Below are 26896 nucleotides of genomic sequence, written 5' to 3'. Positions count from 1 at the left end.
ACTTCATCATTCCTCACTCCTCTCCCATTCTCCCCTCTCCTTTCCTATTTTCGTGTCTTCAGTTTCAACTTTCCTTCATTGCTGTTCTGTTGGCTACCGCTAATGCTGCCATTATCCAACACGGTTCTTCCCATCCATCCCACCCATCCCATCCTATTCATATCCCGTCATACTCCAACGAGTCATCAAGCCCGGCTCATCCTTCCGTCATGCCACCAGCCAAAGAGTCTTTGTACTCACTCACTCACAGACTAACCACACAGGCAGGCAGGAAGGCGGTCAGTACGAAAAATACGTATGTGGGAAAAGCGCAAAAAAAAAAAAAAAAAAAAAGTGGAAATTTCGACCGCGAACGGGAAGACGGGACGGACGCGTGCGTGCCTCAAAGGGACTTCCAGTCGTATCCAACGACCCGTCAAGCCTCGGATACGACCAACGGCCGTTATCAACCAGCCTACCTACCCCTGACTTGTTTTATTTTTCTCCATCTTCACGCCGAACAGGACCGTCCGTCAGCGTAATCGTCACCCTCACCTCACTCTGTCTTCCTCAGCCAATCAACCACAGCGCTCCAGCCAGCGCGCCAATCAAGGCACCCAACCCAAGCCTCTCCCTCCTCTGCGCTCCCGAGTCGGTAGGCGCCGTGCCCGGGCCCGTCATGCCAGTGTCGCCTCCACCACCGCCGCTGCCACCGCCCGTCGAATTGTTGGTCGCGTTCCCGCCGCCGAGCGACGAATTGCCAATGCCCGCCGCAGCGTCAGTGCCATTATACGTCTCCGAGCCGTTGCCCGTCGTCTGCTGGCCGGCCAAAAAGAAGGTCGCCGCCACGGGCTCGCCCAAATTCGCCTTCTGCACAAAGTCGGTCGCATTGAAGAGCGTGCGATTCTGGCCGCCGCGGCGGCTCTCGTAGTCAGCAGGCAGGCTAAAGTTGGCCGGGCCGTCGGGCTGGCGGAAGACGAGCACGATGTAGCGGTGCGGGCCGACGCTGGGCGGGGCGGGGCCCTGGTAGGGGACGATGGCCTCGGTGGCCGTGTCCGACGCCGACAGCAGCGAGATGGCCGTGTCGTTGGCGGTTTGCGTCTCGGTGCTGCGGCTCAGGCGCGCGCCGGGCTGCAGCCAGTGCAGGATCTCGCCGCGCGACGTGTTTTGCGGCGACGGCGCGTCCGGGTCGACCATCAGGATCAGGTACGTCGCTGGCAGCGAGCTGTTGGTGGGCGGGCCCAGCGTGGTGCGGTTTGCGGGGAGGTAGATCTGGGGGGCGTCCTGGGTGGCTGTTGGTCCTTGTTAGCTTGTTTTTCACTGCTACCATTCCCTCCAATATCAATGCCCTCCTCTCCTCTTTTTCTCGTCTTGCGTTTCCTTCCGGCGGTGCTAAGTTCCAAACTAGACGAACTTGAAGGTGAACGCACCATTGACGGCAAACACTCCACCCGGCACGAAGAAGAAAGGATCCGTATTGTTCTGATCAAACGTCGCCAGCAGGCGCTCCGAAGCGCTGGGCTCGAAGAACGGCGGCGTCTGCGCCAGCGCGGTGCCGGCCACGGAGAGTAGCAGCAGCAGCGGCAGCAGCAGACTGGCGCCGTGCGAGGAGGAATGTCGGGACGGCATGCCGCTTGTTGTAGTGGTGATGTCGATGGCAATGGTAGTAATTCGTATAACGTGGCGGTGTCGAGACGATGTGTGTGTATCAATTGGGCGGTTATTGCTATTGTTGCTATTGTTGATGGGTGGTACTCGACGCGGTGCGTCCGTTTGTCGTCCTCGGAGCAATGATGTGAGAGGTGGAAAGGAATTGGTGGGGGAGAAGAGGCGAGTGATGTAAGTGGAAGCAAGCCCAAGGCCGGCAGCAGCAACGTGACGACGGGGGAAGGAGGGGTGCGTGAGAGAGAATTGCGGGGAGCCAAAGACTTGGAATGAATGGGTGGATGATGAATGGGGAATGTGGAGGGGCGCGAGAAGGAAAGAGCGAAGAGGCGAAGCAGTCAATTGGGACAAGGATTGAAGACAAGCAAGCAAGCAAGCAAGAATGATGAACGCACAACTGCCACCAAGCAACTCCATGGCCGGGGAGCCGTGAGAAGAGAGAGACGGGGAAGAGCCCTGCGCAGGTGATGCAAGAGCATATGCACGTCGCCCCTGGAGCATGCGACTTGACCTGCCCGTTTGTCGCTAGTTACATGTTCTTATACTGACGCGCAAGCCTTTTGCTTGGGAGTTGTGAAGCCTGGTCTTGGTCCTCGCTACCAGCCAGCAGTAGCAGCAGCAGCAGCACAGGTACATGCACGGCTACCAGGCAGGAGGTATAGCAGACGGGTCGGGTGCTAAGTCTTGGTGGTGTGTGTCGAGACCAGACCACGGCTGCCTGGGTGGGTGCCCACCGACAGACAGCACATCATCCACACTTGAACGACGTGGGGAGCTGCGGCGGCCATGGCGCACCAATTGTCGCAGCCAGCACACGTCTGAGGCGCTGCTCTTACACGGCTGTGCCTGTGGCGTATGCCCGTCGTCTGGTGCTTTGCTTTGCTTTTGTCCATCACCAAAGGCGCTGCGGCTAGCGGAGGTGCGACTGTCCGTGACGTCATTGATCGACTCCCGTCTGCACCTCAGTGCCCGGGCGGTGCTGTGCGATGCCCAGCTTTTCTCCCGCTCCGCACTCGCGCCTCGCGCCGGGCCAAGTCTACCCATCGGTCTTCGGTTCGCGGCTTGCGGAGGCGTGTGCAACGGCCTGGATAACGACGGCTTGCGACATGGTGGTGGTGGTGGTGCTGCTGCGAACAGGAGGCCGCGAATGGCCAGTCAGGTCGCGTCGGTCTCGACAGGGTACGTACGGGACGGACGGACAGACAGGGAGCACCCGAGCCTCTCTGGAACTTTGGTCACGCCGAACCCTCCAGCCAGGTGCAGGCGAGAAAATTCAAAGAAATTAAAGATTAGAAAATTGGGAAAATTCGAATACTAATCTAACAAGTCTCAATAATGTGGAGTGAACCTTCGCGCGTCGGCCCGCTGGGCTCATCCGAATACGGACGATACGATGCTAGAATGGACCACCACAACGACATGACGATCCCAAACAATTGCGATGATGCGCGAAAAAAATGGGACAGCTCTCTATCAGACTATCAACCTGTACTTCCCGCCGCCCAGATCTGCCGCTGGCCCCGGCAAAAGAGCCCAGCAGGACACCACGCTCATCTTTTCGGTTGTCGCCAGTCCCGTGTTGCTCTCACACCATCACCCATCATGATCAGCATCTACACACCTTCCTTACCTTCCTACTTACCATCCCACACTCCCAACTCTCAGGTCAACGCTGCCGAAGCCCAAGCGACGCCGCATTTCCGCACCATCAGCGCAGCACCGCAGCATCAAAGGCCGTCTCCGTCTCTCTTTAGCTGCTTGTATGTACAGCTATCTCAGCGTCCATGGGAGCCACGCGACTCGTCGTCATCACTGCGGCCTTGATTCGCGTCCCGTGTTGGTGTGCCCGCGAGGTGAGCGATTTGGCCTCATTTCCTTCCTTACCCAGTCATGGACAGCAGATACCTACCCCGTCCATCCAGCTAGGTCGGCCTCTTCGAAGCTGCTCTCCTCCTTACCTTCGGCCGGCGAGCCCCCTTTCCCAGACGCTCCCTCACTGTCCGCGTGTTGGCCTTTGTGTGTGTACGAGTGCTTGGACATGGCAAGTGACTGACTGAGTGAGCAAGAAAGTGAGTGCTTGCCCTCGTGATGGTTGCGCGGTACGCCTGCATGGTAGCTAATGCTGCACGGTAGGAGTGGGTGCTGAAAGATCATATGAGACTTGGTAAGCCTAGTCTAACCGTGGTTGTGAATTATGGCTCGCCAGGCGTGAATGAGCTTGGCCGTTGAGGGGTGGGAGAGAGAGAGAGAGGGCAGGGGAATGGATGCTTCCTATCACCCAGACGCAGCCACGACAGTGCCGGGGAGGTAAGTAATGTTTCTTTCATCACGTACGTACCGTACCCACTGTGCCTTTGACCTACCTTACCTAGGTACCTGGCATTCGTGGCCTAGTCCGTCACCAGGCGAGCGCCAACAGTTGACGACGAATCGACAATGACCACCATCACCGCAACGTCTGTCCCTCCCCCAAGGCGTGAGGGAAGCTCGTACAAACGTACCTGCTGGCAAAGCCGCGCACTCCACTTCGCCGTCTTCTCGTGCAAGCACTTCTGGCCGATGATCGCAATCAGCCTGTCAGTGTCGCATCTCAGCTCCCCAGGGCTGCTCATTTCTAGGCTATCAGTACAGATAGCACCTAGCGGCGACTCTTGGGTCGAAAAGCCCGAGTAATCTTTCAAATTTGACTTTCCGGTCGGTTGATCAGTCGGTCAATAGGTCGTCGGTCAATGTTACCCGATATCCTCCAGCACTACTGCCTCTACGTCAAGGACGAACGGGAGAGATCAACGGCGGGTCCTGATTCTGATCCGGTGCCGTCCGTCGACGGATGGTCCTGTTGGGAGACCGCCGCGCTCCGGACTATCTGGCTGGCTGGCTGGCTGGGCTGGGCCGGGCCACTCCTGGTGTGTGGGTGCCTCTGCTGGTCTGCTTTGGCTTGAAGCGGTTGCAGCGCGCAGGACGAAATGTGAGGAATGGGGAGCAATGCTCGTGAGAGCTTTGTACTTTGCTCACATGTACGTACCGTGTGTAGTCTCATAAGCCCCATGGCATTTGAACTTCGAACTGCCCACGACGTAGTATACATAGCATGGCAGTCCTGCGTGCGATGTATACCGCGACCATCGGCGCCCTCGGTTTCACTTCCTCTGTGCTGTACCTGTATGCATGAAGGGACGGGCCTCGGGGCAATCAGAGACCAACCAGCCCTTTGCGCCGCAACGCAACGTTCAGCTCGTGCATATGTGCGTGCGTGCGTGCGTGGAGCGGGCTGGAGCCAAACCAAAGAAAAGACCCTACAAGGCGTGGCTCGTGGCCGGTGTGTAGTGCAGCTCAGCGCGACGACGGAGCAACCTCCAGGATAAGGACTTCCAGACATTCGACGGCGATAGACGGCAATAGTGACTGCAACGGGGATAAGCCGTGACTTGCAACACATATCTAGATGCTCATTTCATCCGCAATCATTATTGCTGCCGGATGAGGAGCTGAGGACCATCACTATCGCGATCGAACGTGGGAGGCGCATTGCCCACACAGGCACAGCGGCAGTCTGGCATCTGAATCAGGAGGGCCCTCATGAAGGCACGATCGACACCGGTCCGGTCAGCACGGACAAGCTGATAGTCGACCATCACTCCATCAGCCAGCTGGGTCTGGACGGCGACGCGGTCGAGCGTTCGCTCGAGCAAATCACATTGCTGCATTGGGTGTGGGGGCGGCGTCTCGAGGGGACGCTCAGGTCCCGCGCTTGCAGGCGAGTGTCTCACTCTCATCTTCTTGCTGCTTCTTCTTCCTCCTTCGCCATCAGGGGCAACGTGGTGGAGAGAGTTCCTCCGTGTCTCTCCGCTTTGGCCTTGCAAGGCGAGCGGTCGCCTGGATCCTAGCTTGCAAGGGTCGTCGGAGCGACAAGGAGGACATCAAGGAGTTTCTTCCCTCCGGAATGCAAAGCCGGGAGAGGACCAGAACTGCTCTTGTGGTTCTAGAAGGATGGACCTGCATCCACCTGCCAGTAGGGTGTTAGCCTGCCTATAGTCCAAGAGCACGTTCCCTCTTGTTTAAGGCTTTTCAATTTTGACAAAACGCCGAAGCTTGTGTTGGAAAGAAAGTTTTTTTTTCAATGGTGGCTTTTGGGGGGAAGGAAACTCCGAGGCTGGTTCGGCATTGCCGCAGGTCCGACTGAGATTTGTTGCTGGACGAAAAGTGACGGCAAGACGAGGATCGGGTGGTGAGGGACACGGATGATGGCTGACTGTTGTTCCTGTTGCCCTCCCGACAACAGAGGCGTCGTAAGCGAATTCCCTTGTACGTATAATATGGGCCAGCTCACCCCGCAGCCAGGCGGAGCACAGCCAGAAAACTGTTTTTGAGACGAGTGCCACGTTGACGTCTACTGCTGTCAAATATCGACAATCGCCTGGGCTGAAGCGTCAAGCTGCAATTGTAACCGGCTTTCAACACCATTTGTACATGCCTCCCTTGAGCACGAAGCCGCAAAGTACGGCCGTTTGTAGGAGGCCTAGTGGCGGATGCCGGCTACCCGAAGCAGAAATCGAGCCGAGCCGCCTACGAAAGCGGCTGTGCTGCAGGGCAACTGGATAGAAGAGATTCAGGTCATGGTCGGAGAAGCCTCAAAGCGTAGGAGAAGGCGATGCCGCAGCAGTGCAACAATGGACGCGTACGTGTGCAACCACAGTCTTTGTCCAGCATGCCCGGTGCTCAAGTAATTTGAGTGTTTTGGATGTGGCTGAGCAACTTTCCAAGTCTGCCTCCTCACATTGGGCACAAACTTTGGACAAGTCTACATTCCGGGTAGACACCGACAGCGTTCATTTTTCAGAAAATGGCGGGAGAAAGTATGTGAGGGCCAACCTGCCAAGTGCTTGTCAAGTGGAAGAGGCAAAAAAAAAAAAAAAGTCAGCGTCTGCCAGTCGCTGTGGCGTGACAGATGACGGAGCGGTTAGTTGACGATGGCCTCCGTAAGGCCTGCAGGGCTCTCCTTTTTGCTCGTGTCTTTTTTGCGTCGGCCAAGGTTCCCAGCAACGTGAGCCGCTGACGGCCCAAAGCAAGGTCGGCGTGCTGTAAGAGTTGACTGGCTTGAAGCCTATCTCCGAGCCGACGCCAGGTCGGCCGAAGTATGATGGCGAAGTCAGCAAAGCCGCTGAACTCAGCGCCGATACGGTCTTGAATCGACTGGCCGTTTCATGCTTTTGGCCTTTGGATGGTCGACGTCTAGTGTTGCAAGCAGCTGGTGGAGGAGGCAGTGGACGATGGGTCAAGGAGGTCCGTCTCTTTCCTTCTCCACCTGGATTTCGGCGAGCAGATCCGAATGTGGAGGCTCCAGACACAGCATGGGCGTGATTGTGGCGTGGCTCAAAGGGACAAAGTTCAGCACGACTTGGGCGATGCTGTCGTGGGATGCTTAGTGTAAGACGGGCGGGTTAAAGTTTGGCGGTTGGATAAGCAGTGATTGCGTGTGCAGCGTGAAGGCACAGAGAAAAAGGCTAGTCGTAGCGATGGCTAGCGGACAGTCAGAGAGAGAGAGACAGCGTGTCGTCCCTGGGTCTGGAGGCGTCAAGCAGTGGTTCGGCATTTGCACAAGTGCGAGAGAGGTGCCGGTGCAGTGGAGAGGACGGCGGATCGGTAGAGCGCCAGCGGAGGAGAGACCAATTCGGGGTGAGAGGAGCCAAGGCGGGCGAGGAGCCGAGATGATTGAGCGAGCGAGGCGCAGCCCTGAAACTCAGCAGCGACAAAACCCTTTGGGCCCCGCCCCCAGCCATTACCGCCTGCTCCCTCATCTTCACCCAACCCACTCCATACATACTACTTCGACTGCAACCCTCCTGAACCCGCTAGCGACGACACCTACGCCGTCGCCCACCAACTCCGAATCACTCCGCTCGTTAATCCCCATCGCATCGCATCGCATCGCATCGCTCTGCTCGCCCTCGCTCCCAGGCCAAGCCGCCAGCTCGTTCCCAAAATAGAACGCTGACGACGCTTTCTCACTGCCTGCCTGCCCGCGACCCCGGGGACCCGAACGACCTACCTCTCCTCCATCAAAACACCAACTTCCTCCCCCGGCCTTTGCGATCTTTTCGCCCTCCACTCCTCTCTCCACGCCCCCCCTCACATCCGCCGTCATGTCTACCATCGCGGCCCAGCCCATGGGCTACCAGTCCTTCACCAACCAATGCTTCGACCCGGACATGGACAGTCTGGTCGACTTCAATGCTATCCAGTCCCCGGCTCCTGCGAGCTCTTCGCAAATGGCCCCCTCAACAGTCGCCTCGACCATGGCCAGCCCCACCAACAGCATCCTTCCTCTCGACCAGGCCGACGACCACCAAACTCCCGCCAAGCCGAGTCACGAGTATGAGCTTTTCAAGCAACAGACCGGATTGCCCACTGGCTCTCTTCCGGGCATCCAAATGCCCTCCATGAACCAGCCCTCGCGCGAATCCTTCAACTTTAGCAACTCCGGCCTGGGCTTTGACGATGGATGGGGCGACCTGGACATGGACACCAACATGGGCAACTCCGGCCCCATGCCTGCATTCTTCTACGGCGGAGAGAGCGCGCAAAAAGACGACTTTGTCGACCCTCACAACATCCAGCAGCAGTCGCAGCAGAACGTCCGATTCTTCCCGGGTATGCATCAGCAACAAGCTGCTCTCGCGGCCAAGGCGCAGGCGCAGGCCCAGCAACAGAGACAACAGCAGCTGCTCCAGCAGCAGCACCAACATCAGCAACAGCAGCAACAACAGCACGGTCGCCAACATGCGCAAAGAAAATCCGCTCAATTTACCGATGCGCGCACCGAAGAAACCATTGCGCGCGTCGTCAACCAGATCCGCCAAAACAGCATCCTGCAATCTCAGCAGACGGATGCGAACGGCAACAGCGTTCTTCCGCACATTGTCAAGATGAAGAAGGACGAGGAAGAGATGGATGAGGATGAGAGACTCCTCGCCAGCGAAGAAGGAAAGAAACTCAGCAGCAAGGAGCGCCGCCAGCTTCGCAACAAGGTGTCTGCGCGTGCTTTCCGTTCCAGGAGAAAGGGTATGTAGTTCGTTTGCCCCATGACGTCTTCATTCGCTAACATGGTGTAGAGTACATTTCGCAGCTCGAGGGCGAAGTTGCGGCCAAGAGCAACGAGGCTAATGAACTGCGCATTGAGAACCGCGCACTCCAGGAAGAGAACGCCCGCTCGCAGGCCTTTATTGAGCGCCTGCTCCGCCACCAGGCTTTTGTGCCGTTCCTTGAGGAGCTTAGCCGCGACCCTGCCTTGAACGCGCCCACGAAGATGCCGGCCGCTCCTGCCACTCAGGCACCGGTCCAGCAAAACTTCAACACGGCCCCACCCATGATCAAGGAGTCTTCGCACGAGAGCTCCTCTCAGATGGGCATGTCGATGATTCCCGAGCAGTCAGCCATGTCCTATGACATGAACAACAACAACGTCAACTACTTCCCTGGCAGCGGGTTCAACTTCAACCAGCCTCAAATCTATGCCGTCCTTGAGCTCCCCGAGGGTCCTACCAACCCCTTTGATTTGGAGGGTCTCTCTGGCAAGGGCAGCTCCTCCATCTTTTCTCCCGTCGAGGACACTGTCAAGGCCGACTACCCGGTCATCGAGCGCCCCGAGATTGTCTCGGAGAAGCCGGTCGCCAACAAGCCTGCCGAAGTTGAGGAGGTCGATGACGGCAACCCGGACTTTGCCCTCTACTACAACTCTCCCGCTCCCTCGTCTGTCTCTAACACGGGATCTCTCTTTGGTCACATTGCTCCTGAGAAGGCCTTTGCTCGTGTTGAGGTCACCCTGAACAACGAGACCCCCGAGCAGCAGCAACATCGCTTCGAGCGCGCCACCGCCAAGCTCGATGCCGTTTGTGAGCGTGTTCTTGCCATGTGCTTGTAAACATGATCTTTCGTATTCAAAAGTGGAGTAGGGTTGCAAGGAGTAGGCAACCGTTTCTTTCGTTGTGTTTATTTCCTTCCTTAACCTTGTGGATATTTTGAGACTGGACTTGGTGGGCACGACTCTCGTTTGATATCAAAGCGGCATCCGTCATTTTTTTCTTTGTCTTTTGTTTTTTCACTTTTAGGATGGAGCCGACAGAGCTCAACATCTGCCATAGAGCAGGGAATCGGCGAACAAAGGCGCCTCGACAAGCTTCTTTCTGGACTCGGGGTCGGGGAAACGGATTATAGGGTCACATCTGAGCTGCGATAACAGCTTCAACTGGATAGGCAATTTTGAAATATATTGCAAGCAATAAATGATCGTGTGCATGTACTCGGTTGGTGGTGTCACTGTACAAGTGGGAAAACTGCGAGTGAGAGCATCTAGGGTGAACGAGGCTTTGGTATTATTTCCTGGGCCGAGGATCTCTGTACGATTGATCGCTTCCCGGCCACGTAAGTCTAAGCGTGAAGAGTCATCGACTTCTTCCTTCCTGCAGTAAGGCAATATTGCTAGGTCTGATGGATAGATTCGCGGATTTACCTATGACGGGCGTGAGGTACCAGAGCCGAAGTTGCCCCGTGCTACACTACCGGGATGCATTGCGGCGACTCAGAAATTCTGGAGCGTCATTCGCGTCTTGCGTTTCTCCCCAAACTACTGCACAGCACTCAGATTCTGCTCATGCTCGTTCTTCCCGGTCGCCACGATAGCAAGTTCAACTGAACGTCGCGTTTCAGCGGTGGCTCTGAATTACAAAGCCGCACGCTCTCTCGCGAATGTGAGAGCCTCTGCGCCTCTACGTCCGCACTGGGTGGTCCGACGTCGAACTTTTACCTCGACGCCGACGAAACGAGAATCTTTCGGCTCTCTGTGGTCTAGCTTTTTTGGCGACCCTCAATCAAGCAAAGGAGGGCGACAGGTATGCGACTCCATTGTGAGACGTCTGTCCCGCAAATTGAAGCTCATAAATCAGTCATCCGCGCCTGAATCCGTCGAACAACGTCCTGACCCAAACGATTTGAACACGGCTGTCGAGACGAACTCCAGTGGCTTCCCCATCATTTGCGAAACCGCAATTTCCCCGAAATCGCGCGACACAATGAAGGCAAGCTTGAGGGTAGTGTCGACGCCCACGGCGGACACACCGAGCACCATGGTGGTTCTCAACTCCGACAGCAAGCAATACATGATTGGCAATATGGGCGAGGCCATGCAGCGGACAATGACGGAGCTGGGTGTGCGCCTGGTCAAGACGCACGATTTCTTCCTGACCGGCCGCTCGGAATGGAGGAGCCTGGGAGGGCTGCTGGGCATGACTCTCACAAAGGCCGACCAACTGATTGCGAGCAATCAGGACAAGAGCACCAAGGGCTCGGGGGAGCCGGTCTCGCTGAATGTGATTGGGCCGCCGAATCTCAACTACACAATCGCGACGACCCGAAGGGTCATTTTCAAAAGAGGGATGCCGTTGAATACTTTTGAGGTTACGGACGATCCTCCAAGAGGGGACAACCAAGAGCTCCTGCCCTCGTATGTCGACGAAAACATCAAATTATACCCCATGGCCGTTTCGCCTCTTCGCGATCAGCCATCCCCAGCATCCTCAACCTCGAGTGGTAAAAAGAGGAGCCACGATGAGATGAGTGATGTCGTTTCCACGTCAAAATCGAATGGGAACGAAAAGCCCCCGTCAACAGTTTCTCAGAACCCAGCCCAAGTCGCCAAGGAGGTGGTATCGAACATGTTCAATTCCACTTGGAGTCTGGACGCTCTGTTTGAGACGAGATTCTCCGAGGTTAAGCTCCCCGCGAAGCTCTTCTGGCGTGCTCCAGACAGCAACAAGATTGAGCCTTTCGACTGGTCTGCTGCAAAGCATGATCCGATAGTCTTGGCGCGAGAGCCCTGGCCGGCGACCAAGGTTGCGAGTCTCCCTCCTGTCGAACCCGCACCGGAGGCGGTTTCGTACCTGATCAAGACTTGCGATATACGAGGCAAGTTTGACGCCGGCAGAGCAGACGCGTTAAATGTGGCGAGAGGAGCGGAACGCGGAAAGCTTGCGCAAGGGCAGACCATCCAACTGAAGAACGGCGATACCATCACGCCCGACATGGTGATGGGCCCGTCGCGCGTGGGCATGGCTCTCGCAGTCATCGATCTGCCCTCTGTCGACTACGTCAAGCCACTCATCAGCCGCAGCGAATGGGAGTTTCCAGATATTAAGGACAACCTGCAGCTCATCATCTGGACTCTCGGGCCAGGTGTGGCCTCCGATCCCGTCCTCAAGTCCTTTATGGAGTCCTTGCCTCAGGTGAAGCATCTTGTTTCTTCACTGGATCTGGGCTCAAACCAAATCATCTTCAAGAAGAGTGCCGGTTCAATACTGCGAATGACCCATGCAGACGAGAAGAGGTTCAAGGAGTCCTACAATGGCAACCCCATATTGTCACATACGACCTACGAAAGCTTTCAGCCGGAACCTTCTATCACCTTGGCGCAGAACGCTGAGCCAATAGAGCTCTGTGCCGAGTACATGCTGAAGCCGACATTCAAGCCCGTCGACTCGGATCTGAGGTCGCCTGGATATGATCCCAAAGCAGCCCTCGCCAAGCTCCAAAGCGACGTCGTTGAAGCCGCGAGCAAGGCCAGGGCAAACATCGAAGAGTCTGAATCAGAGCTTGCACAGTGGCGGGCGAAGATTCCCTGTCCCGAAGCCGAAGTGATTCCATTGGGAACCGGATCAGCAATGCCTTCGTTATATCGCAACGTGTCTGCCACCTTGGTTCGCGTTCCTGGATACGGCTCCTACCTGTTGGACTGCGGAGAGGGCACCTTTGGTCAGCTGCAGCGTGCCTTTGAACCTGCCAAACTCATCGAGATTTTTAAAGATCTCCGCATGATCTACCTCAGCCACCCTCACGCTGACCACATTCTTGGCATAATTCCTATTATCAAAGCGTGGTACCATATCGTTCACAAGGGTCGTCCGTCAAGGCAGAATGCTCGGCAAGCATTGGATTCCATCCGTAGAAACCCAGAGTCAGCTGGAGCTACCAAACGCCTGGCTATTGTTGCTTCCCAACCCTTGCACGGCTGGTTGGCAGAGTACTCTGGTGTTGAGGACTTTGGATACTCACAAATCTGGCCGGTGGGTGCTTGGGATGGCCAGATTGAATTGGTCCGTCATGGAGAAGGCCAAGCAATTCCTAAGTCCCTCTGGGAGCCTCTATTTGGTCTTCAGGATCTACGGACGTGCTTCGTCCAGCATTGCCACAACGCCCAAGCAGTCAGCCTGACATGGCCGGATGCGACTCGCGCGGATCAGTCAGCTGAGGACAGCAAGCCATTCAAAGTTTCCTACAGCGGCGACTGTCGCCCGAACTATAAGCAATTTACCGAAATAGGCCGCCATTCGACTCTGCTGATCCACGAAGCCACCTTTGAAGACGGGCTCTTGGGCGACGCCAAGGCTAAAAGGCATTCGACGACCAGCGAGGCACTGGAGGTCGGCGCCCGCATGCGCGCCAAGTGCGTCCTTCTAACCCACTTCAGCCAGCGGTACCAGAAGCTGCCCGTCATGGTGCGCGAGCCGGAATGCAAAGAAGACGACAAACCCGACGGCGAAAACGAGTCGGCACCCGCTGCCGCTTCGGAGGAGCAAAAGGGACAGCAGGACGACAGCGCCATGGACGTCGACGGCCCGCCAGAAGAGGCTGCCAGCTTCTTCGACATGGTCGACAGCGCCGAAGGCACCACGCTGCCCCAGGAAGTTGCAGCGGTTGCCCCGGCGGCCGACGAGCCCGCTGCGGCGCCCGCCAAGATCGTCGTCAAAAGCGACATGCGCGTCGGCTTTGCCAGCGATCTCATGAGGATCAAGATGGGCGAGTTTGCTGAGCTCGAGTACTTTGTCCCGGCCATGGAGAAGCTGTTTGCCGAAGAGGCCAAGGAGGAGGTCGAGGCTGAAGATGGTATCCAGGCGGAGGAGGAGGCGTCGAAGTCTAAGGCGCAGCCCAATGGCAAGGGGAAGGGTAATGGCAATGGCAAGAACGCTAATGCTGCGGGCGGCAAGCAGCAGAAGCAGAAGCAGAAGGGGAATGGGAAGGGGAATGGTAAAAAGGCGCAACAGGGCGTTGAAAAGGTGTGAACCTCGACAAAAAGGGTCGGTTAGATGGAGAGAGGCGATTCTCGTTCAAGACCTTGAATAGCTTATAGCGTAGAGGGCATGTTGAATACCATGGCCTTTGAGCGCCCTTAGAACATTCATCTCTAGCCTTGTCAATAGCACAAAACTCCATCTCTTCCATGGTCCAGGCGAATGCGAACCTTGAGCATACATTGAGAGCACTTTGGGTGCTTGGGTGCTTGGGTGCTTGGGTGCGTGTAGGAAAGTCATGGCCGCCATTCAGACGTCACAGACCGGACATTTTCCAGCATGCCCGGCACCCTTCATTTCTAGACCACTGACAGCGCATCAAATCGCAACATGCCCCCAACTTCTTCCCCGGGCTCCATTGCACCTCTCCTCGAGATATGACAGACACCCCGATCGAACGCCACACACCATGAACCCTCTCCGCGCCATCCAAGCCCTCCTCAACCGGCTGCTGCCCTTCACGCGACCCGGCACGCCACTGCTCCAAGACCTCATCCACACGGCCTGCCTCGTCGCCTTTCTCTACTATGCGCCGCAGATTTTCGAAAGCGACCGTGGGAATTCACGACAGTATGGCAGCGGCGCGCAGCAAGCGACGACGGGTGGCGGCGGGCTAGACGACCACGACAACGCTGTCGCCGACCCTGACGCGCTGCAGGACGACTTCCTCGCCGCTGAAGACGCTGCCGATGTCGACGCTGAAGACGCCGCTGCCGAGGCCGCTGTCCACGGCGGCTGGGCTGGTGCCGCAAATGGCAATCAAGCGCGCGTGGACGACGAGCTAGACGACGAGCACGCCGCGGGCCCCGCCAACATCAACCACAACGGCAATCACAACGATAACGACAATGACAACAACCCCGCCGCCGCCGCTGCGCGCGCGTCTCGCCAGGTCGGCGCGAAGAAGGCGCGCTCAATTGCGCGGCGCGACCAGCGGCGGGCGTACCACGAGTTCATGCGGGCGCAGGGCGAGGCGCAGCGGGCGCGCGACGCCGAGGGCGCCGAGGAGCGCGAGGCCGAAGTGTACGAGGAGAAGAGACGGCGGGCGGTGGCGGAGGCGGCGCTGGAGGAGAAGGCGCGGCGGGAGCGAGAAGAGCGGCGGGAGAGGGAGAGGAGGGCGCGGGAGGACGAGACGCGAGCGCAGCGCGAGGCGGTGCGGCTTGTGAGGGATGGGCTGGAGAGACGGGGAGTTGTCAGGGTTGAGGATGTTGCGGGGAGGGTCGGGAAGAGCGGTGGTGTTGAGGGGAGAGAGTGGTTGGAGCGGTTGCTGAGGGCTGAGGGTGTGGTTGGGAGGGGTAGGAGTGGTGATGGCTTTTTCAGATTCGTCACGGCTTCTGGATGGGTTGTTAAGGTTGGACATGCTGATATCGAGGCGGCTTGGAAGAGGGCTGCTGAGAAGGGTACGGTTAAGATTACCTACACCGACTTGGGCGAGGCGTTGGAGGAGGTTGTTTTGGGCTCAGCGAGATAGCTGTTGGGCCTGGCTTGTACATGATACCACTCTTCGACGGGACTTTCAATTTAAGTCCCATTGACTTTCTAGATCTGTAAATATATCTAGACCATATCTTCTCCCCTCACATGGTCTGTGCGAGTTGGTGGTGGTGATTTGAAGCATGGTGGGCGCGAGGGCTTGCTACATTTGGCATTGGCTAAGAGTACGAAGCTACCGTGGTCATAAACTCTCATTACTACCGTAGCAAAAATGAGCGAGAAATGGATGTGGACTCAAGTAGGTATAGTCGATGTGGTGGTGTTGAGGTCGTCGTCACGTGAGCGCTAAGCGAGGCTCGTGCGGCACTCAGTTGATCCGGGCCTCTTCTGAAATTATCCTCGACAGTACCGGCGACAACAACCAATCCCCCCACCGACGACCGTCCAGTCTCCTCGCTCAATCAACCCACCCCCCAAGTCGTCGCACACCTGGTCAACATGTCTGAGGGCGAAATCGAGGTCGAGAGCCCCACCGGCTACCCCGTCCTTCCCAAGGAGGTCACCGAGGAGATTGGCAGCATCAAGCTGTTCAACAAGTGGAGCTTCGAGGATGTCGAGATCAGGGACATCTCCTTGACGTACGGTTTCTCCCCTCTTCTCTGCTGAGTCGCACGCACAAACGGAATAAAAAGTCTTGGAAAAATTGGCGTGAATTGAGCGCGGCGATGGGACTGAAGGACATGCGAACGCGATGAAGCTCCATCGAGCCCGAGGCCAGAAATGCTGACGGACTGCAGCGACTACATCCAGATCCGCACTCCCGTCTACCTCCCCCACTCGGCCGGCCGCTATGCCGTCAAGCGCTTCAGGAAGGCCCAGTGCCCCATCATTGAGCGTCTGACCAACTCTCTGATGATGAACGGCCGCAACAACGGCAAGAAGCTCATGGCTGTTCGCATCGTTGCCCACGCTTTCGAGATCGTACGTACCCAAATCAAGCAGCGAGATGAACGCGCAAGAGGCCGCGGCACCAGCTTCACTCGCCGCGCCGAAAATAAAAATGCTTGGAATCTAACACCACAACCCCACAGATCCACATCATGACCGACCAGAACCCCATCCAGGTCGCCGTCGACGCCATTGTCAACTGCGGTCCCCGCGAAGACTCGACCCGCATCGGTTCCGCCGGTACCGTCCGTCGCCAGGCCGTCGATGTGTCGCCCCTCCGCCGCGTCAACCAGGCCATCGCGCTCCTGACCATCGGCGCCCGCGAGGCCGCCTTCCGCAACATCAAGTCGATCGCCGAGTGCCTTGCCGAGGAGCTCATCAACGCCGCCAAGGGCAGCAGCAACTCGTACGCCATCAAGAAGAAGGACGAGCTGGAGCGTGTCGCCAAGTCCAACCGGTAAAGCGTGGGCGCTTTGCTTGGTGTCGTGGCGCGTGTTCGTCTTCTCGTGGTCGCGTACCGCCCGTTCCTTCTCGCACGCATCACCGTGGTCGTAGTCGTCGTCGTTGTCATGATGGACTTGGGCTGGGCTGGGGCGGCGCAGCTGCTGCGAGCAGGGGAAGGAGAGGTATGAATGGGACGAAAAGACGGTCGTGGACATGGATGTCTGTTGTCTACTGCGGCAACGGTCGTGGTCGTAGCAGTGGTGTGCAGTAGCAGCCACTTTACTACCTCTACTACTGCCCCTTATTAGTTTTGGGGTAAACAACAAACGGGGGTTTCGTTGTGAACCTGGGTTTCCTTTTTTTTCTTTCTCTCTCGACCCCCCCCGCAAAATCATGAGGTGCAAATGAATATGAAAAATAAGGACCCTTTCTCTCTTGAAAGTCGATCGTATGCTTGTCGCCGCGCAGACTGACATGGCATGTTTCAACCTCCGATTTCGCTTTGGCTTCAGACCCTGGGCCAACTAGCCTCCACACAACCGAGCAATCAGCCACAACCACCCTGCGATTGTCTGGCCAAGTAATGCATAGCAGCTGAGTAAGGTCGCAAACGCTGACGCCAGCCCAACCGCGTCCCCAACCAACGCACCCTCCCAACCATGAACCATGCGCTAGAAGCCAAAGCAAGAATCCCATGTACCTCTACTCCATCGCCGAAAATATAAGGCACCCGCAAATGATGCTGCTTACAAAAATACCTTACGACTGGCTTGTGCAGGTTAGAGCTCGTGAATGCTCCTCGCAAGTGCCCCCGCTCTGTTGGGGGAGGCTGAAAATGATCTTAGATGGTCCTTTACTTCTCGAAGCGGACGAATGCTCCCTGTGACCTCCAGTTGCTACTATGTCACACTCTGGACACCCCTCGTCATCAACACCTCAACAAAGAAGACTCGATCAATCTGTTGGCGTTGTATGAGTACGGCAAAGCTCAAGATCTCATTGAAGTCGAACATGCGGCTCTTGAGCCAGGATTCACTCTCAAGCTTTTATCCAGCCGCTCAAGCAAGCCGAAAAAAGCGACCCATGTCGATTTTGGAACCACGAGAACATTGCAGGAAAGATTTCCAGAGATGTCTCGGGCAGAATCTCCCAGTGGGCAACAACGATTCGGAAACCGCTTTTCTAAAGCATTTGACAACATTTCCGAGAAATATTCGAAGTACCTCGCAGCTGAATCCTCCAGCCGCTGTCTGTCACTCGGGCTGTGCACTCATCTGGCAGACCTTTTCCGATTCCGTGTCAAGCGAGACGCACTCTACGATGTTGCACAAAGCGTCCTTGAGCATGTTCCAGTCGACGTCCAAATCATCCTAGGATCACCATCATGGGAGTTTGAAGACTTGACGCTCATCAACCCCACATCCACCTCTGATGCGGGCATTCATGTCGACGTGCTTCGGACTCTGTCTTCCGCAGAAGAGGCAACCGGCTTCAGCTACGAGGGAGGCACCGGCAAGTTCGCCCTTCGTTGGCACACTTGTGACCGTGTCCTCCGTCTCCGCCGAGCTCCAGAGAAAGGCCTTCGTTGTCAGGTTCTTGCAAGGCGGGGTACTATTGCACACCTACGCCCTCTCGCTGTCTGGACAAAGGATAATGTACCAAGAACTATCCGCAGCAGCGAATGAATGCTCCCTAGCTCTATCCCCACCGACTAATGAACGCTCCCTAGCTGTATCCGCCGCAGCGAACGAATGCTCCCTAGACGCAACCCGCTGCCATGAGGCGTCTCCCTCAGCAGTGTCACCAGCGGCTTTATCCACTCCTGCAACGCCTTTGCTCATGCGGGGCACACCGAAGTCTTTTGCTGTCGCTTTACCCTCGTCGGAGCTGTGGTAGATGGCGAGATTTCGACAGTGGTCAGTCAAGTCAGACAAGTCATCGACGCCCTTCGTGCTCTGCAGGACTTCTTCAATGTCGTCTTGCTCAGCATGCCGGCCATCGTGGGCACGCCCCCTCTTGGATTTTCGAGGACCACTTCTCTGTGTCTTTCCTTCCGTCGCATAGAAGTCGGGATTGGCTTGTGAGGTGCATGATTTCTTGCCTTGGGTGTTGTCCGAATATTCCCAAAGGTCTTCATCCGACCCGAGCCCTGGGTTGCTGCAGTGTTGCGATTCGGAGGATGCGGCGATGTCGCCTCTCTTTGTGAAATGGTGTTTGGACGCAGCGCACGTCTTTCCATTCCCAAGCTTGATCACAAATTCGGTATGAGGCTGGTGTAAGAGGCCCTTCTGGAAATCTTGACCACGTAGGATTTTACCAGTGCCGGACTCTTGTTCGACGGTGTTCTTGGTCTTCTCGCGAAGAAGCTTGAGGAGCTTTGTGAGACCTTTGGGAATAGCACCTGGCTTTCCTTGGGTAGCAGCACTCAAGTTTCTTGTTTTCAGTGCGTCGAATGTTTTCTTTGAGAGTCGAACTTCTCTGTTGCCGCCAAAGTCCAACGGCACGCGCCGTCTTCATTGTCCTTGACCCGTTCGAGTGAAGGAGCTTTGGGTGACACGTCTTCCGCCTGCTCGGCTGGTGCCTTGTCATTTTCATCTTGGATTTCTTCCGATTGGGGCAAATTTTCACTTCGCTCCCGGCCAGGCTGCGCAGGTGACACGTGCAAGTCGGCGGCAGGGTCGTCTGGACTTTCGACAGAGGACTTCTGCGCAGGAGACTGCTCGGATGGCTTTTGCCGTGAAAGCACAATATCTTTTTCTGCCCTCTCTGGCTTTGGTTTGGGAGCGTTTTCTTTCCACACCTTTGCTCCTTTGGAATCCAATCATGAGGTCTGCCTTCTCTTTCCCGTCTGTAAACGTCTTCTTCAGTCAGGTTCCAGGAGACGTGATGGACGGAATGCCCATGTCTCATGACGAATTCGTGGCGGTAACCCATGTCGCGCGCCTTTGATTCCGCCGTGTCGGCCAAGCTTGGCGAAATTTCCACCAGGCGATTCACCACCTCGCGAACCTTGCGTCAATCGTAAGTTTTGCGGGAGTTGAGATATTCCAGGTATTTGAAAATGGAATCCAGATCATCGAGGGCGAAAACGTCGACGTTGGCCATGACGTGTTCTGTCTCCACGGCAAGGGCACGGTAATACTGCTCTATGGCGTTCAGAGGACAGTCTTCTTCTTCTTCGGTCTTGCTGCAAAGGGTTGGCGAAGAAGGCGGCGGCAAATTGTTGTTCGCGTTGTTGCTACCAGAATTTGAGGATGGGCCTGACTGAGGGGCTGAGCACTGCGTCTCCGCCTGGCTCTCCTTCGCTGAGCTCAACTTCACTCGAAAATGACACGTCTTCAGACGGAGGAGGAGGGAAGTCGCTCTCGATCGTCGTTGGGTGATCTGAAAAGAAGTCGTCCATGATCTGACTATGTTCAGTCGCTCCTCAGACGCGCCAAATGCGTCGTCTTCCCTCGCCATTTCCCCGTCCTCCATACCAAGACCTTGTTCACCGAGATTCAAAAAGTGAGAGCTGAGGCCCGCACCATTGTCGCCTTCATCATGCGGATCATGCGGTGGAGGGACGAGGGGAGTAGATTGAGTGGCGGGACTGAGGCTTGCAGGATGAATGGGTGGATTGTTGTATTGAAGCTCCATATTGTGGTCCTCCTCGTGAAGGACCTGAAACTGAGGTGAAAGGGCTTGATCTGAGTCGAGAGGCAACGGAGGGTCGGGCGGAGTGGGCTAATTGTCGCGACTGAGCGTGCCCGAGGGTGATGACATGGAATGGTTGGGTGGAACGCTTGGAGAGAGTGAAGTTCGGAGTGTCAGTTGCAAGGATGTAGGTGTAAGGACGTGGTTTGCTTTGAGGCCTGAAAGGTAGGTTTGTGTAATGAAAGGATGGTGGTAGAGCTTACTGTTAATGACAGATGCAGCAAACTACTTGGTGCAGTGTAGACCCTCTTTTCCCGTTAGGGCCATGGGCAGTGTATGATATAGGTGGTATTATTTGATGCGCACCTCAATAGATAAGATGACTTCGTATCCATTAAGTACTGTCAGGTTCTGCCCGTTAATCCCCTCAGCACTATGTGTATGGCGAACAGCAAATCCTCCTGGCTCTTCTCATAAGTATCTTGATTCCTCCACTAGCAAGTTTTGCCAGATGTCGTGAGATATTTTGATTCCTCCATGACTTGCGTTCATCTTTTTCTGTAGTTGAATATCATGGCGAATCAGTTCCGAGTCATGCGGGCGAGCTCTTCTTTGCCTTCCTGAATGCAGTTTGGTCGACGATAGATCCAGTATTGCCTCTGACGGGCATCTCTGCGTTTCTCCTTTCGTTGGTATTCGTTCAAGATCTTCCTGCAGCGATAGTAGCTGAGTCCTGGCGGCAGCACTCACTCTTTGTACGGAGACACATTCAGAGCATTGATAGTCGATATGAGTTCCATCATCCGCGTAGACATAGATCGGAGACGCGCGATCAGACTTTGAGAGGATGCGGTTACACTTGCTGCACAATGCCCCATGGGGGAGGCCTCTTCCGTCCCTAAGCTTTGCTGTTCCCATACAAGCCCGACAGATTGATCGCCATGCAGCGTCGGAATCAGACAGCGTTTTTCCGCAGGTCTTGCACAAAAGGCCCTTTCCGGCATACTTTGCCAGCCGCGCTTGTCTGTGCTGGTAGTCCCAGCAGCTCTTGCATATGAATGTAGAAGTCTCCTTATGCCAGACAGCGACTTGGAATGTGATCTGTCTGTCCGGATCGAGTATGGCTTCGTTCTTCATTCCGAGTTTGATGATACGATGACAATGGACATTCGCACATCCTGCTGGCAAATGGAGCTCGAGTTCCTGGCGTATGATCTTTCTGTGGGGACGTAATTCGTTGTGAGGCTTGAACCATTCCTTGCACCTCATACAAATGATCTGCGTTGGCTCAATCGGGTTCCATCCGGCGAATCTTCTTAGTGCGAGTCCACAGTGTGAACATCGGGCTCTTTCTCCTCGATTGATATTTTGACGTAATGACCAGGCAACATTGAGCCCAAGTGCGCGGGCAGGCCCAAGCTCTTCAGTCACACAGTGTGAGAATGACTGATGCATCTTATCATCAACGTATCTCGAGCGTTTGCCAACGTCTCTGCCAGATTGCAATTATGGCATAAAGATGCCCTCAAGAAGCATCAGGCCCCTCTGTAAAACGTCAATCGCCCACTCTCCCTATTTCATTCGCGATCTCCTCCTTCTGCGGAGCCCAAGGCAACGTGAGAAGAAGCACAAGTACAAGCATAGCCTCGTACTTGGAGCCAATTTATAGCAGAGAGAGAGGCAAAAGAGAAAGAATGCATATCTACCAGCCAACGTCCAAGAGCCCCGGGGTATCGACGCCTTTGAACGCCTTCCTGCCTGCCTGCCTTGCCTGACCTGTCTGCCAGCCTGTCTACCTATTTGCTAGCTCGAGTCTGCCTGTGTCCAAGAAACCAACCGCCTTCGCAACGACGGTATTGATGATTGATTGGGTGATCAGTCCAGCGGTTCGCTTGCCATGCATTTTCAACACGAGCTCAAGGCCCGTCCCGTCCCGTCCCGGTGCATCGCATATATGTGTCGCTGTGACAAGTACCACCAGTCCATTGACCAGTAAGAAGGACGTAGAAAGAAAGAGAAAAGCGGAAAATGACAGCACAAACAAAAGCCAAGCTTCCCAAAGCGCGAGAGAGAAAGGAGAAAGAAAAGGGGGAATCAATCAGCACCCGTCACCCACCACTATGCCGCCACCCACAGACACAAAACACAACGACCCAATCTATTGCGTCGCCGCCGGAGCACTCCAATCGCGCCGCTCGACCATTTGCTTGAGCGGCGTCGTGCGGCCCTCGGCCACACTGCGCGAGCGCATGCGACGCTGACGGATCTGCTCGAGCGCGGCCTCGCGGTCAAAGGGGCGCTCCTTAAGCGACGGGGTGCGGCTCAGAGAAGGCGTGGCCGCATCCGCCATGTCTGTTGCCATAGCCGAGGCGGGACGAGGCGAGTCGAGGACGAGGGGGATGGTGGTCGTGGTCGTTATGGTGCGGACGAAGTGATTTCCGGGGGTAGCTGGGGGCTGTTGCTGAGGTTGGTGGTCGTGCCGTTGTTGGGGGTGGGGTTGGCTGTGACCGTGGTTGTGCTGGGAGGAGTGGGAAGAGGAGCTGGGGTTGCGGCGGGCGACGGAAGGGGTTCGTGGGGGATTTGCTGCTGGAGCGGGTCGTTGGCGGTGGTAGCGTTGGTTGTTGTTGTTTGTGGGCTCGTAGGAGGGAGTAGCTGAGCGGGAGCGCTGTGGTAAGCTGGTGGACGAGGTGGGAGGAGCTGACGCGACGGGTGGTAATACCTCGAGTGCTGTGACGGCGGAGGCGTCCGCTGACGTTGTTATCGAGTCTTCCGTCGCCGTCTTCTCCTCCGCTGCGTCTGGCTTGGAAGGTGATGTGCGGAATGTGCCAGTGACAGGGCAAAATTGCACTTCTTCAGCTGGAGGAGTGGCTGGCTTCTCAACCGGCACAGTCGGGTGGTCTGCGGCATCCGCCATTTGAGTATCATCCCCAGTCGGTGGTGGAGTGAGAGTCGCAGGGGCGCTCGCTCTGATTTTGGCCATCTCTTGTTCGAAAGTGTCGTCGTGGATGTAGTTTCCTCCGCTCATCTCGGCGACACGACACGAGCAGCATTGGAACTGGCATTCCATCTTCATGTAGTCCACGGTATCCTCTGCCTGCTCTCTCCGCCGACGCTCCTCATTGAGCTGCTCTTGCAATGCGTCGAGCTCGGTATCGCGAGCTGGCAGGACGAAGATGTCGTTTCCAGAGGCTTCAGATTGAGGAACCTTTCTCGGCGAGCGCTTTGGTGACGCAAACTCGTCTTCCTCGTTGTGCGCAGGCGGAAGTGCGATCATGCCTTCTGCAGCTATCCTGGCAACCTCTTCCTCCTGTAGGTTCGTCTTGAGCGCATCGCGCTCTTCTTGAAGCACCTTGAATTGCTCCCGCATCTTTTGCAGCTCCTCCTGAACTCCGACGAGCTTGTACTGTGCATCAAAAGCCTCCCTTTCTCGCTTTTCCGCCTTTGTCTTTTCCGATTCGAAGCCAGACTGTGTGATGCGGAGGGAGTTGCGGGTGCCCTTGAGTTCTTCTTGCAGCTTGACCAGTGCGGACGAGGATTTGAAGGCCTCCTTGCGGGCCTTTCGGATTTCTTTTTCGTAGAGGCCTTGGGCATGGCTGTGGGTCTCCTTGACGCGGTGCAGCTCCTCCTAAGGATTGTTAGTGTTTGTAAAATCCAGGGACATACTTCTGGGAAGCCCACCATGACGCCTTCTAGCCTTTTCGAGACCTTCTTCTCGCGATCTCTCGAATCCTCCAACTCCTTGCGCATCTTGCGGGCCTCTTCTCGGACTTTGTATGCTTGACGCTCTATCTCTTCTTTCTGCTCTTTTGACTTTCGTGCGTCATTTTCGGCCATTTCTCTCGCCATTTCCAAGCGCCTTATGACCGCTTCGTCGCGCTTTGGGTCGCGGATATCCAGAGTGTTGAAGCGGGCAACCATGCCTTGAACATGGGCGTCCGAGTTGCGCGTGGGCGACATTCTCGGGGGACTGCCGAGCTTGATCTCAGCGGGAGACGCAGGCAAGCTGCCCCGTGAGTAGTTTTCGCGGCCATTCGGACTGCCGTTGTGGGGCGAGCGGATGCCATTGAGTCGTTCGGGGGAGAGAGCGTAGAGCGGGGTGCCCGATGGAGAAGCAGCCATTTTGAGAGATTTAGGATCCATTGGAGCCTTGCTCAGGCTTGCGGGTTCTCGTAGAGACAGTGTGGGTTGTGGGGGCGTGTCTGGCAGCTGATGTTGGGTATACGCGAGAGTTTTGTGCGGAGGCGACGGGTTATGGTCGCGCGGTCTGTGTACGCCAAGATCACCCGGGCAACGGTCGATGACAGACAGGGTGGGAGCGAAGTTGGGCCGCAAGAAGACGTCTCGAACGACAACCAGCACCAATGCCTTTCGTTTTATGGATTGTAGATTTCTTTATCCTGCAATGTCAAGGAGTGCAATGGCTAGAGAGCCACCTGGCGACCTTCATATAATTTAGTTTTTGGAAGGCGGGCTGCAGCCATCTGCATGGCGGGCCGCTCGATATGCCAACCTCCCGCTCCTCCTCTCCCAGGTCAAAGGAGACATGACGGGAAATACTTGCAATCAGTCATCAGAAAGGGTCGCGCATCCAAGAGACTGGTAACTATCTAAGATTCAGATGTCTGGCTGAGGAGGGTGGCCCAGCCACAGCGGCCACGTCTTATCGTCGTCGGCGAGCGCCACACAGCCACAACCTTTCTCATGCACTCCGGCCGTTGAAAAAACTCGCCAATCCCGCGCTTCGCCCAAAGCCTCAACATGTCGCTGTACTATGAAGCAGCAAGTGTGATTGAGAATGCCAACAAGAAAGGAGGCTCGCTCAAGTCCCGAATTTTTGGCGACAAGTCATTGAAGAGCAACAAGGCATCCATATTTGCCCTGGTCACCGAGTCGACAAAATGGTCGCCAATCCTCAAGGATGTCGTGGAGAAGAGCGGCATCTTGGGTCTTGAGAAGAAGGTTGGTTCCAACATCAGCCCCCTGATCACAGTCTTTCTTCGGCCAAGACGTTCATTTCTCTGCCGTGTCCAACCAAGACACCATGCGCTTCAGTTGAGGTCACCCACTGACTTTTACAGCTGACTCCCCTTCTTGCCATTCTTCTCACGCATGACCTGCTTCTCTCAAAGAAAGGTGTTGCAGCACATGCAGACCATGTTTTGAGACTCGCCGTCACCAGGCACAAGGCACGTCTAAACGCCGAGTTCACCAAGATCCGAGTGAGAAGAGGTTTTGCAACCGTCGACGCATTTAGACAGCACATCAACGATGGACATGAGCAAAATGACGGTGACGACTCAAAAGAACCAGAGCACCCGCGATGGGCTCGCATCAACTCTGTCAAGACCACTCTGGATGAGCAGCTGAAGTCGACATTTTCCTCGTACGAGCAGAAAGAGAGCCTCCGCGACGTCATGAGAGCTCCAGCCAGCGCGAAGGTGCTGCACGTAGACGAAAACATCCCAGACTTGATAGCCCTGCCACCGCGAGCCGACCTAACCAAGAACGCGGCGTACCAAAAGGGGCAGCTCATCATCCAAGACAAGGCATCGTGCTTCCCGGCGTACCTACTGAACGTGCAGCCCGAGGACGGCGACATCATCGACGCGTGCGCCGCGCCGGGAAACAAAACCACGCATCTGGCCGCGCTCGTCACCAAGGCCGCAAAGGCACGGAGCCAGAAGCCAAAACAGCACATCTTTGCCTGCGAGCGCGACAAGGAGCGCTCCAAGATTCTGCAGAAGATGATTGAGACGGCGCATGCGGCCAGGCTCATCACCGTCAAGGCCAACCAGGACTTTACCCGCCTCGACCCCCAGCACGCTGCCGAAGCGTCCACCGTGGGCGCCCTCCTCCTCGACCCCAGCTGCTCCGGCAGCGGCATCGTCGGCCGCGACGACGCAATCAAGCTCGTCCTGCCCAGCACCACCAGTAGCAGCAACGCGGCAAACGAGCACACGCGCGGCAAAAAGCGCAAACGCAGCAAACCCGGTGCCACCGACGACGGCAGCAAATCTGCCGCCAACACCACTACCACGACAGTCAGCGTGACAGAAGAAGAGCAAGACGACCCAGCCGCCTCAGCCGCCGAGCTGCAGAAGCGGCTCGCGGCGCTCGCGGCCTTCCAGCTGAAAATCGTCACACACGCCATGGCGTTTGCGCGCGCGCGCAAGATCGCGTATTCGACGTGCTCGGTGCACGCGGCAGAGAACGAGCACGTGGTGCTGCGGGCGCTGGCGTCGGAGGTGGCGCGGCGGCGCGGCTGGCGCGTGCTGCGCCGCGACGAGCAGGTCGAGGGCATGAAGAGGTGGGCCGTCAGGGGCACACGAGAGGCGTGTGAGAGTTTGGTCGGTGTTGAGTGTGGGGCGGATAGGGGTGTTGTGGCTGAGGCTTGTTTGAGGTGTGAGAAGGGGACTGAGGAGGGGACGATGGGGTTCTTTGTCGTGGGGTTTGTGAGGGATGGGGAGGACGGAGAAGAAGACGAAGGGGACGACGAGGAGATGGAAGGGGCTGCTGAAGGAGGCGTCGGTGATCCTGAAGAGGAAGAGGAGGGTGATGAGTGGGGTGGATTCAGCGATTAGCTGTACCTCTGGGGCACACGCAACCACACAAAAGGGAGCGGAAAAGGCGTGTTGAAAGACTTCAAAGACAGACAATCGAGAGTAAGCACC

At 56.4% G+C, this 26896-nt stretch overlaps 11 protein-coding genes across 11 annotated transcripts; 7 read left to right on the top strand and 4 right to left on the bottom strand.

Moving 5' to 3' along the window:
- Positions 1-312: 312 nt before the first annotated feature.
- On the bottom strand, positions 313-2456 carry J3D65DRAFT_630965 (phosphatidylethanolamine-binding protein). The gene is made up of 2 exons (XM_066800873.1): positions 1410-2456; positions 313-1271 (listed from the first exon to the last, which is right to left on the bottom strand). The coding sequence occupies exons 1-2, from the start codon at positions 2143-2145 to the stop codon at positions 550-552; spliced, it is 1458 nt and encodes a 485-aa protein (XP_066654075.1). The 5' UTR covers positions 2146-2456; the 3' UTR covers positions 313-549.
- A 40-nt stretch (positions 2457-2496) lies between these two features.
- J3D65DRAFT_630964 (uncharacterized protein) lies at positions 2497-2757 on the top strand (the record flags this gene model as incomplete). The annotated part of the gene is made up of 1 exon (XM_066800872.1): positions 2497-2757. One exon carries the CDS (start codon positions 2500-2502, stop codon positions 2734-2736), a length of 237 nt encoding a protein of 78 aa, XP_066654074.1. The 3' UTR covers positions 2737-2757.
- A 4680-nt stretch (positions 2758-7437) lies between these two features.
- Positions 7438-10001, top strand: J3D65DRAFT_574454 (uncharacterized protein). The gene is made up of 2 exons (XM_066797654.1): positions 7438-8706; positions 8757-10001. Exons 1-2 carry the CDS (start codon positions 7788-7790, stop codon positions 9563-9565), a joined length of 1728 nt encoding a protein of 575 aa, XP_066654073.1. The 5' UTR covers positions 7438-7787; the 3' UTR covers positions 9566-10001.
- Positions 10002-10247: 246 nt separating this feature from the next.
- On the top strand, positions 10248-13912 carry J3D65DRAFT_630953 (uncharacterized protein). The gene is made up of 2 exons (XM_066800871.1): positions 10248-10532; positions 10587-13912. Exon 2 carries the CDS (start codon positions 10713-10715, stop codon positions 13752-13754), a length of 3042 nt encoding a protein of 1013 aa, XP_066654072.1. The 5' UTR covers positions 10248-10532; positions 10587-10712; the 3' UTR covers positions 13755-13912.
- Positions 13913-14060: 148 nt separating this feature from the next.
- J3D65DRAFT_630951 (uncharacterized protein) lies at positions 14061-15340 on the top strand. Its single transcript, XM_066800870.1, has one exon. The coding sequence runs from the start codon at positions 14173-14175 to the stop codon at positions 15232-15234; it is 1062 nt and encodes a 353-aa protein (XP_066654071.1). The 5' UTR covers positions 14061-14172; the 3' UTR covers positions 15235-15340.
- Positions 15341-15563: 223 nt separating this feature from the next.
- Positions 15564-17030, top strand: J3D65DRAFT_630950 (40S ribosomal protein uS7). Its single transcript, XM_066800869.1, has 3 exons — positions 15564-15835; positions 15995-16178; positions 16289-17030. The coding sequence occupies exons 1-3, from the start codon at positions 15696-15698 to the stop codon at positions 16604-16606; spliced, it is 642 nt and encodes a 213-aa protein (XP_066654070.1). The 5' UTR covers positions 15564-15695; the 3' UTR covers positions 16607-17030.
- Positions 17031-17434: 404 nt separating this feature from the next.
- J3D65DRAFT_604731 (uncharacterized protein) lies at positions 17435-18274 on the top strand (the record flags this gene model as incomplete). The annotated part of the gene is made up of 1 exon (XM_066798297.1): positions 17435-18274. The coding sequence occupies one exon, from the start codon at positions 17435-17437 to the stop codon at positions 18272-18274; it is 840 nt and encodes a 279-aa protein (XP_066654069.1).
- A 73-nt stretch (positions 18275-18347) lies between these two features.
- Positions 18348-20228, bottom strand: J3D65DRAFT_604730 (uncharacterized protein; the record flags this gene model as incomplete). The annotated part of the gene is made up of 5 exons (XM_066798296.1): positions 18348-18361; positions 18394-19067; positions 19094-19351; positions 19390-19598; positions 19680-20228. The coding sequence occupies 5 exons, from the start codon at positions 20226-20228 to the stop codon at positions 18348-18350; spliced, it is 1704 nt and encodes a 567-aa protein (XP_066654068.1).
- Positions 20229-20696: 468 nt separating this feature from the next.
- J3D65DRAFT_604729 (uncharacterized protein) lies at positions 20697-21680 on the bottom strand (the record flags this gene model as incomplete). The annotated part of the gene is made up of 1 exon (XM_066798295.1): positions 20697-21680. The coding sequence occupies one exon, from the start codon at positions 21678-21680 to the stop codon at positions 20697-20699; it is 984 nt and encodes a 327-aa protein (XP_066654067.1).
- Positions 21681-22383: 703 nt separating this feature from the next.
- J3D65DRAFT_669416 (uncharacterized protein) lies at positions 22384-24344 on the bottom strand (the record flags this gene model as incomplete). The annotated part of the gene is made up of 2 exons (XM_066803197.1): positions 22384-23850; positions 23889-24344. The coding sequence occupies 2 exons, from the start codon at positions 24342-24344 to the stop codon at positions 22384-22386; spliced, it is 1923 nt and encodes a 640-aa protein (XP_066654066.1).
- A 132-nt stretch (positions 24345-24476) lies between these two features.
- J3D65DRAFT_669415 (S-adenosyl-L-methionine-dependent methyltransferase) lies at positions 24477-26806 on the top strand (the record flags this gene model as incomplete). Its single annotated transcript, XM_066803196.1, has 3 exons — positions 24477-24607; positions 25010-25184; positions 25304-26806. The coding sequence occupies 3 exons, from the start codon at positions 24477-24479 to the stop codon at positions 26804-26806; spliced, it is 1809 nt and encodes a 602-aa protein (XP_066654065.1).
- Positions 26807-26896: the final 90 nt, after the last annotated feature.

The sequence above is a fragment of the Phyllosticta citribraziliensis genome, assembly GCF_038025025.1.
Source record: "Phyllosticta citribraziliensis strain CPC 17464 chromosome Unknown J3D65scaffold_8, whole genome shotgun sequence".
Lineage (NCBI taxonomy): Eukaryota > Fungi > Ascomycota > Dothideomycetes > Botryosphaeriales > Phyllostictaceae > Phyllosticta > Phyllosticta citribraziliensis.
Note: the sequence above shows the minus strand (reverse complement) of the source record. Positions and strands in the feature narration are given on the sequence as shown.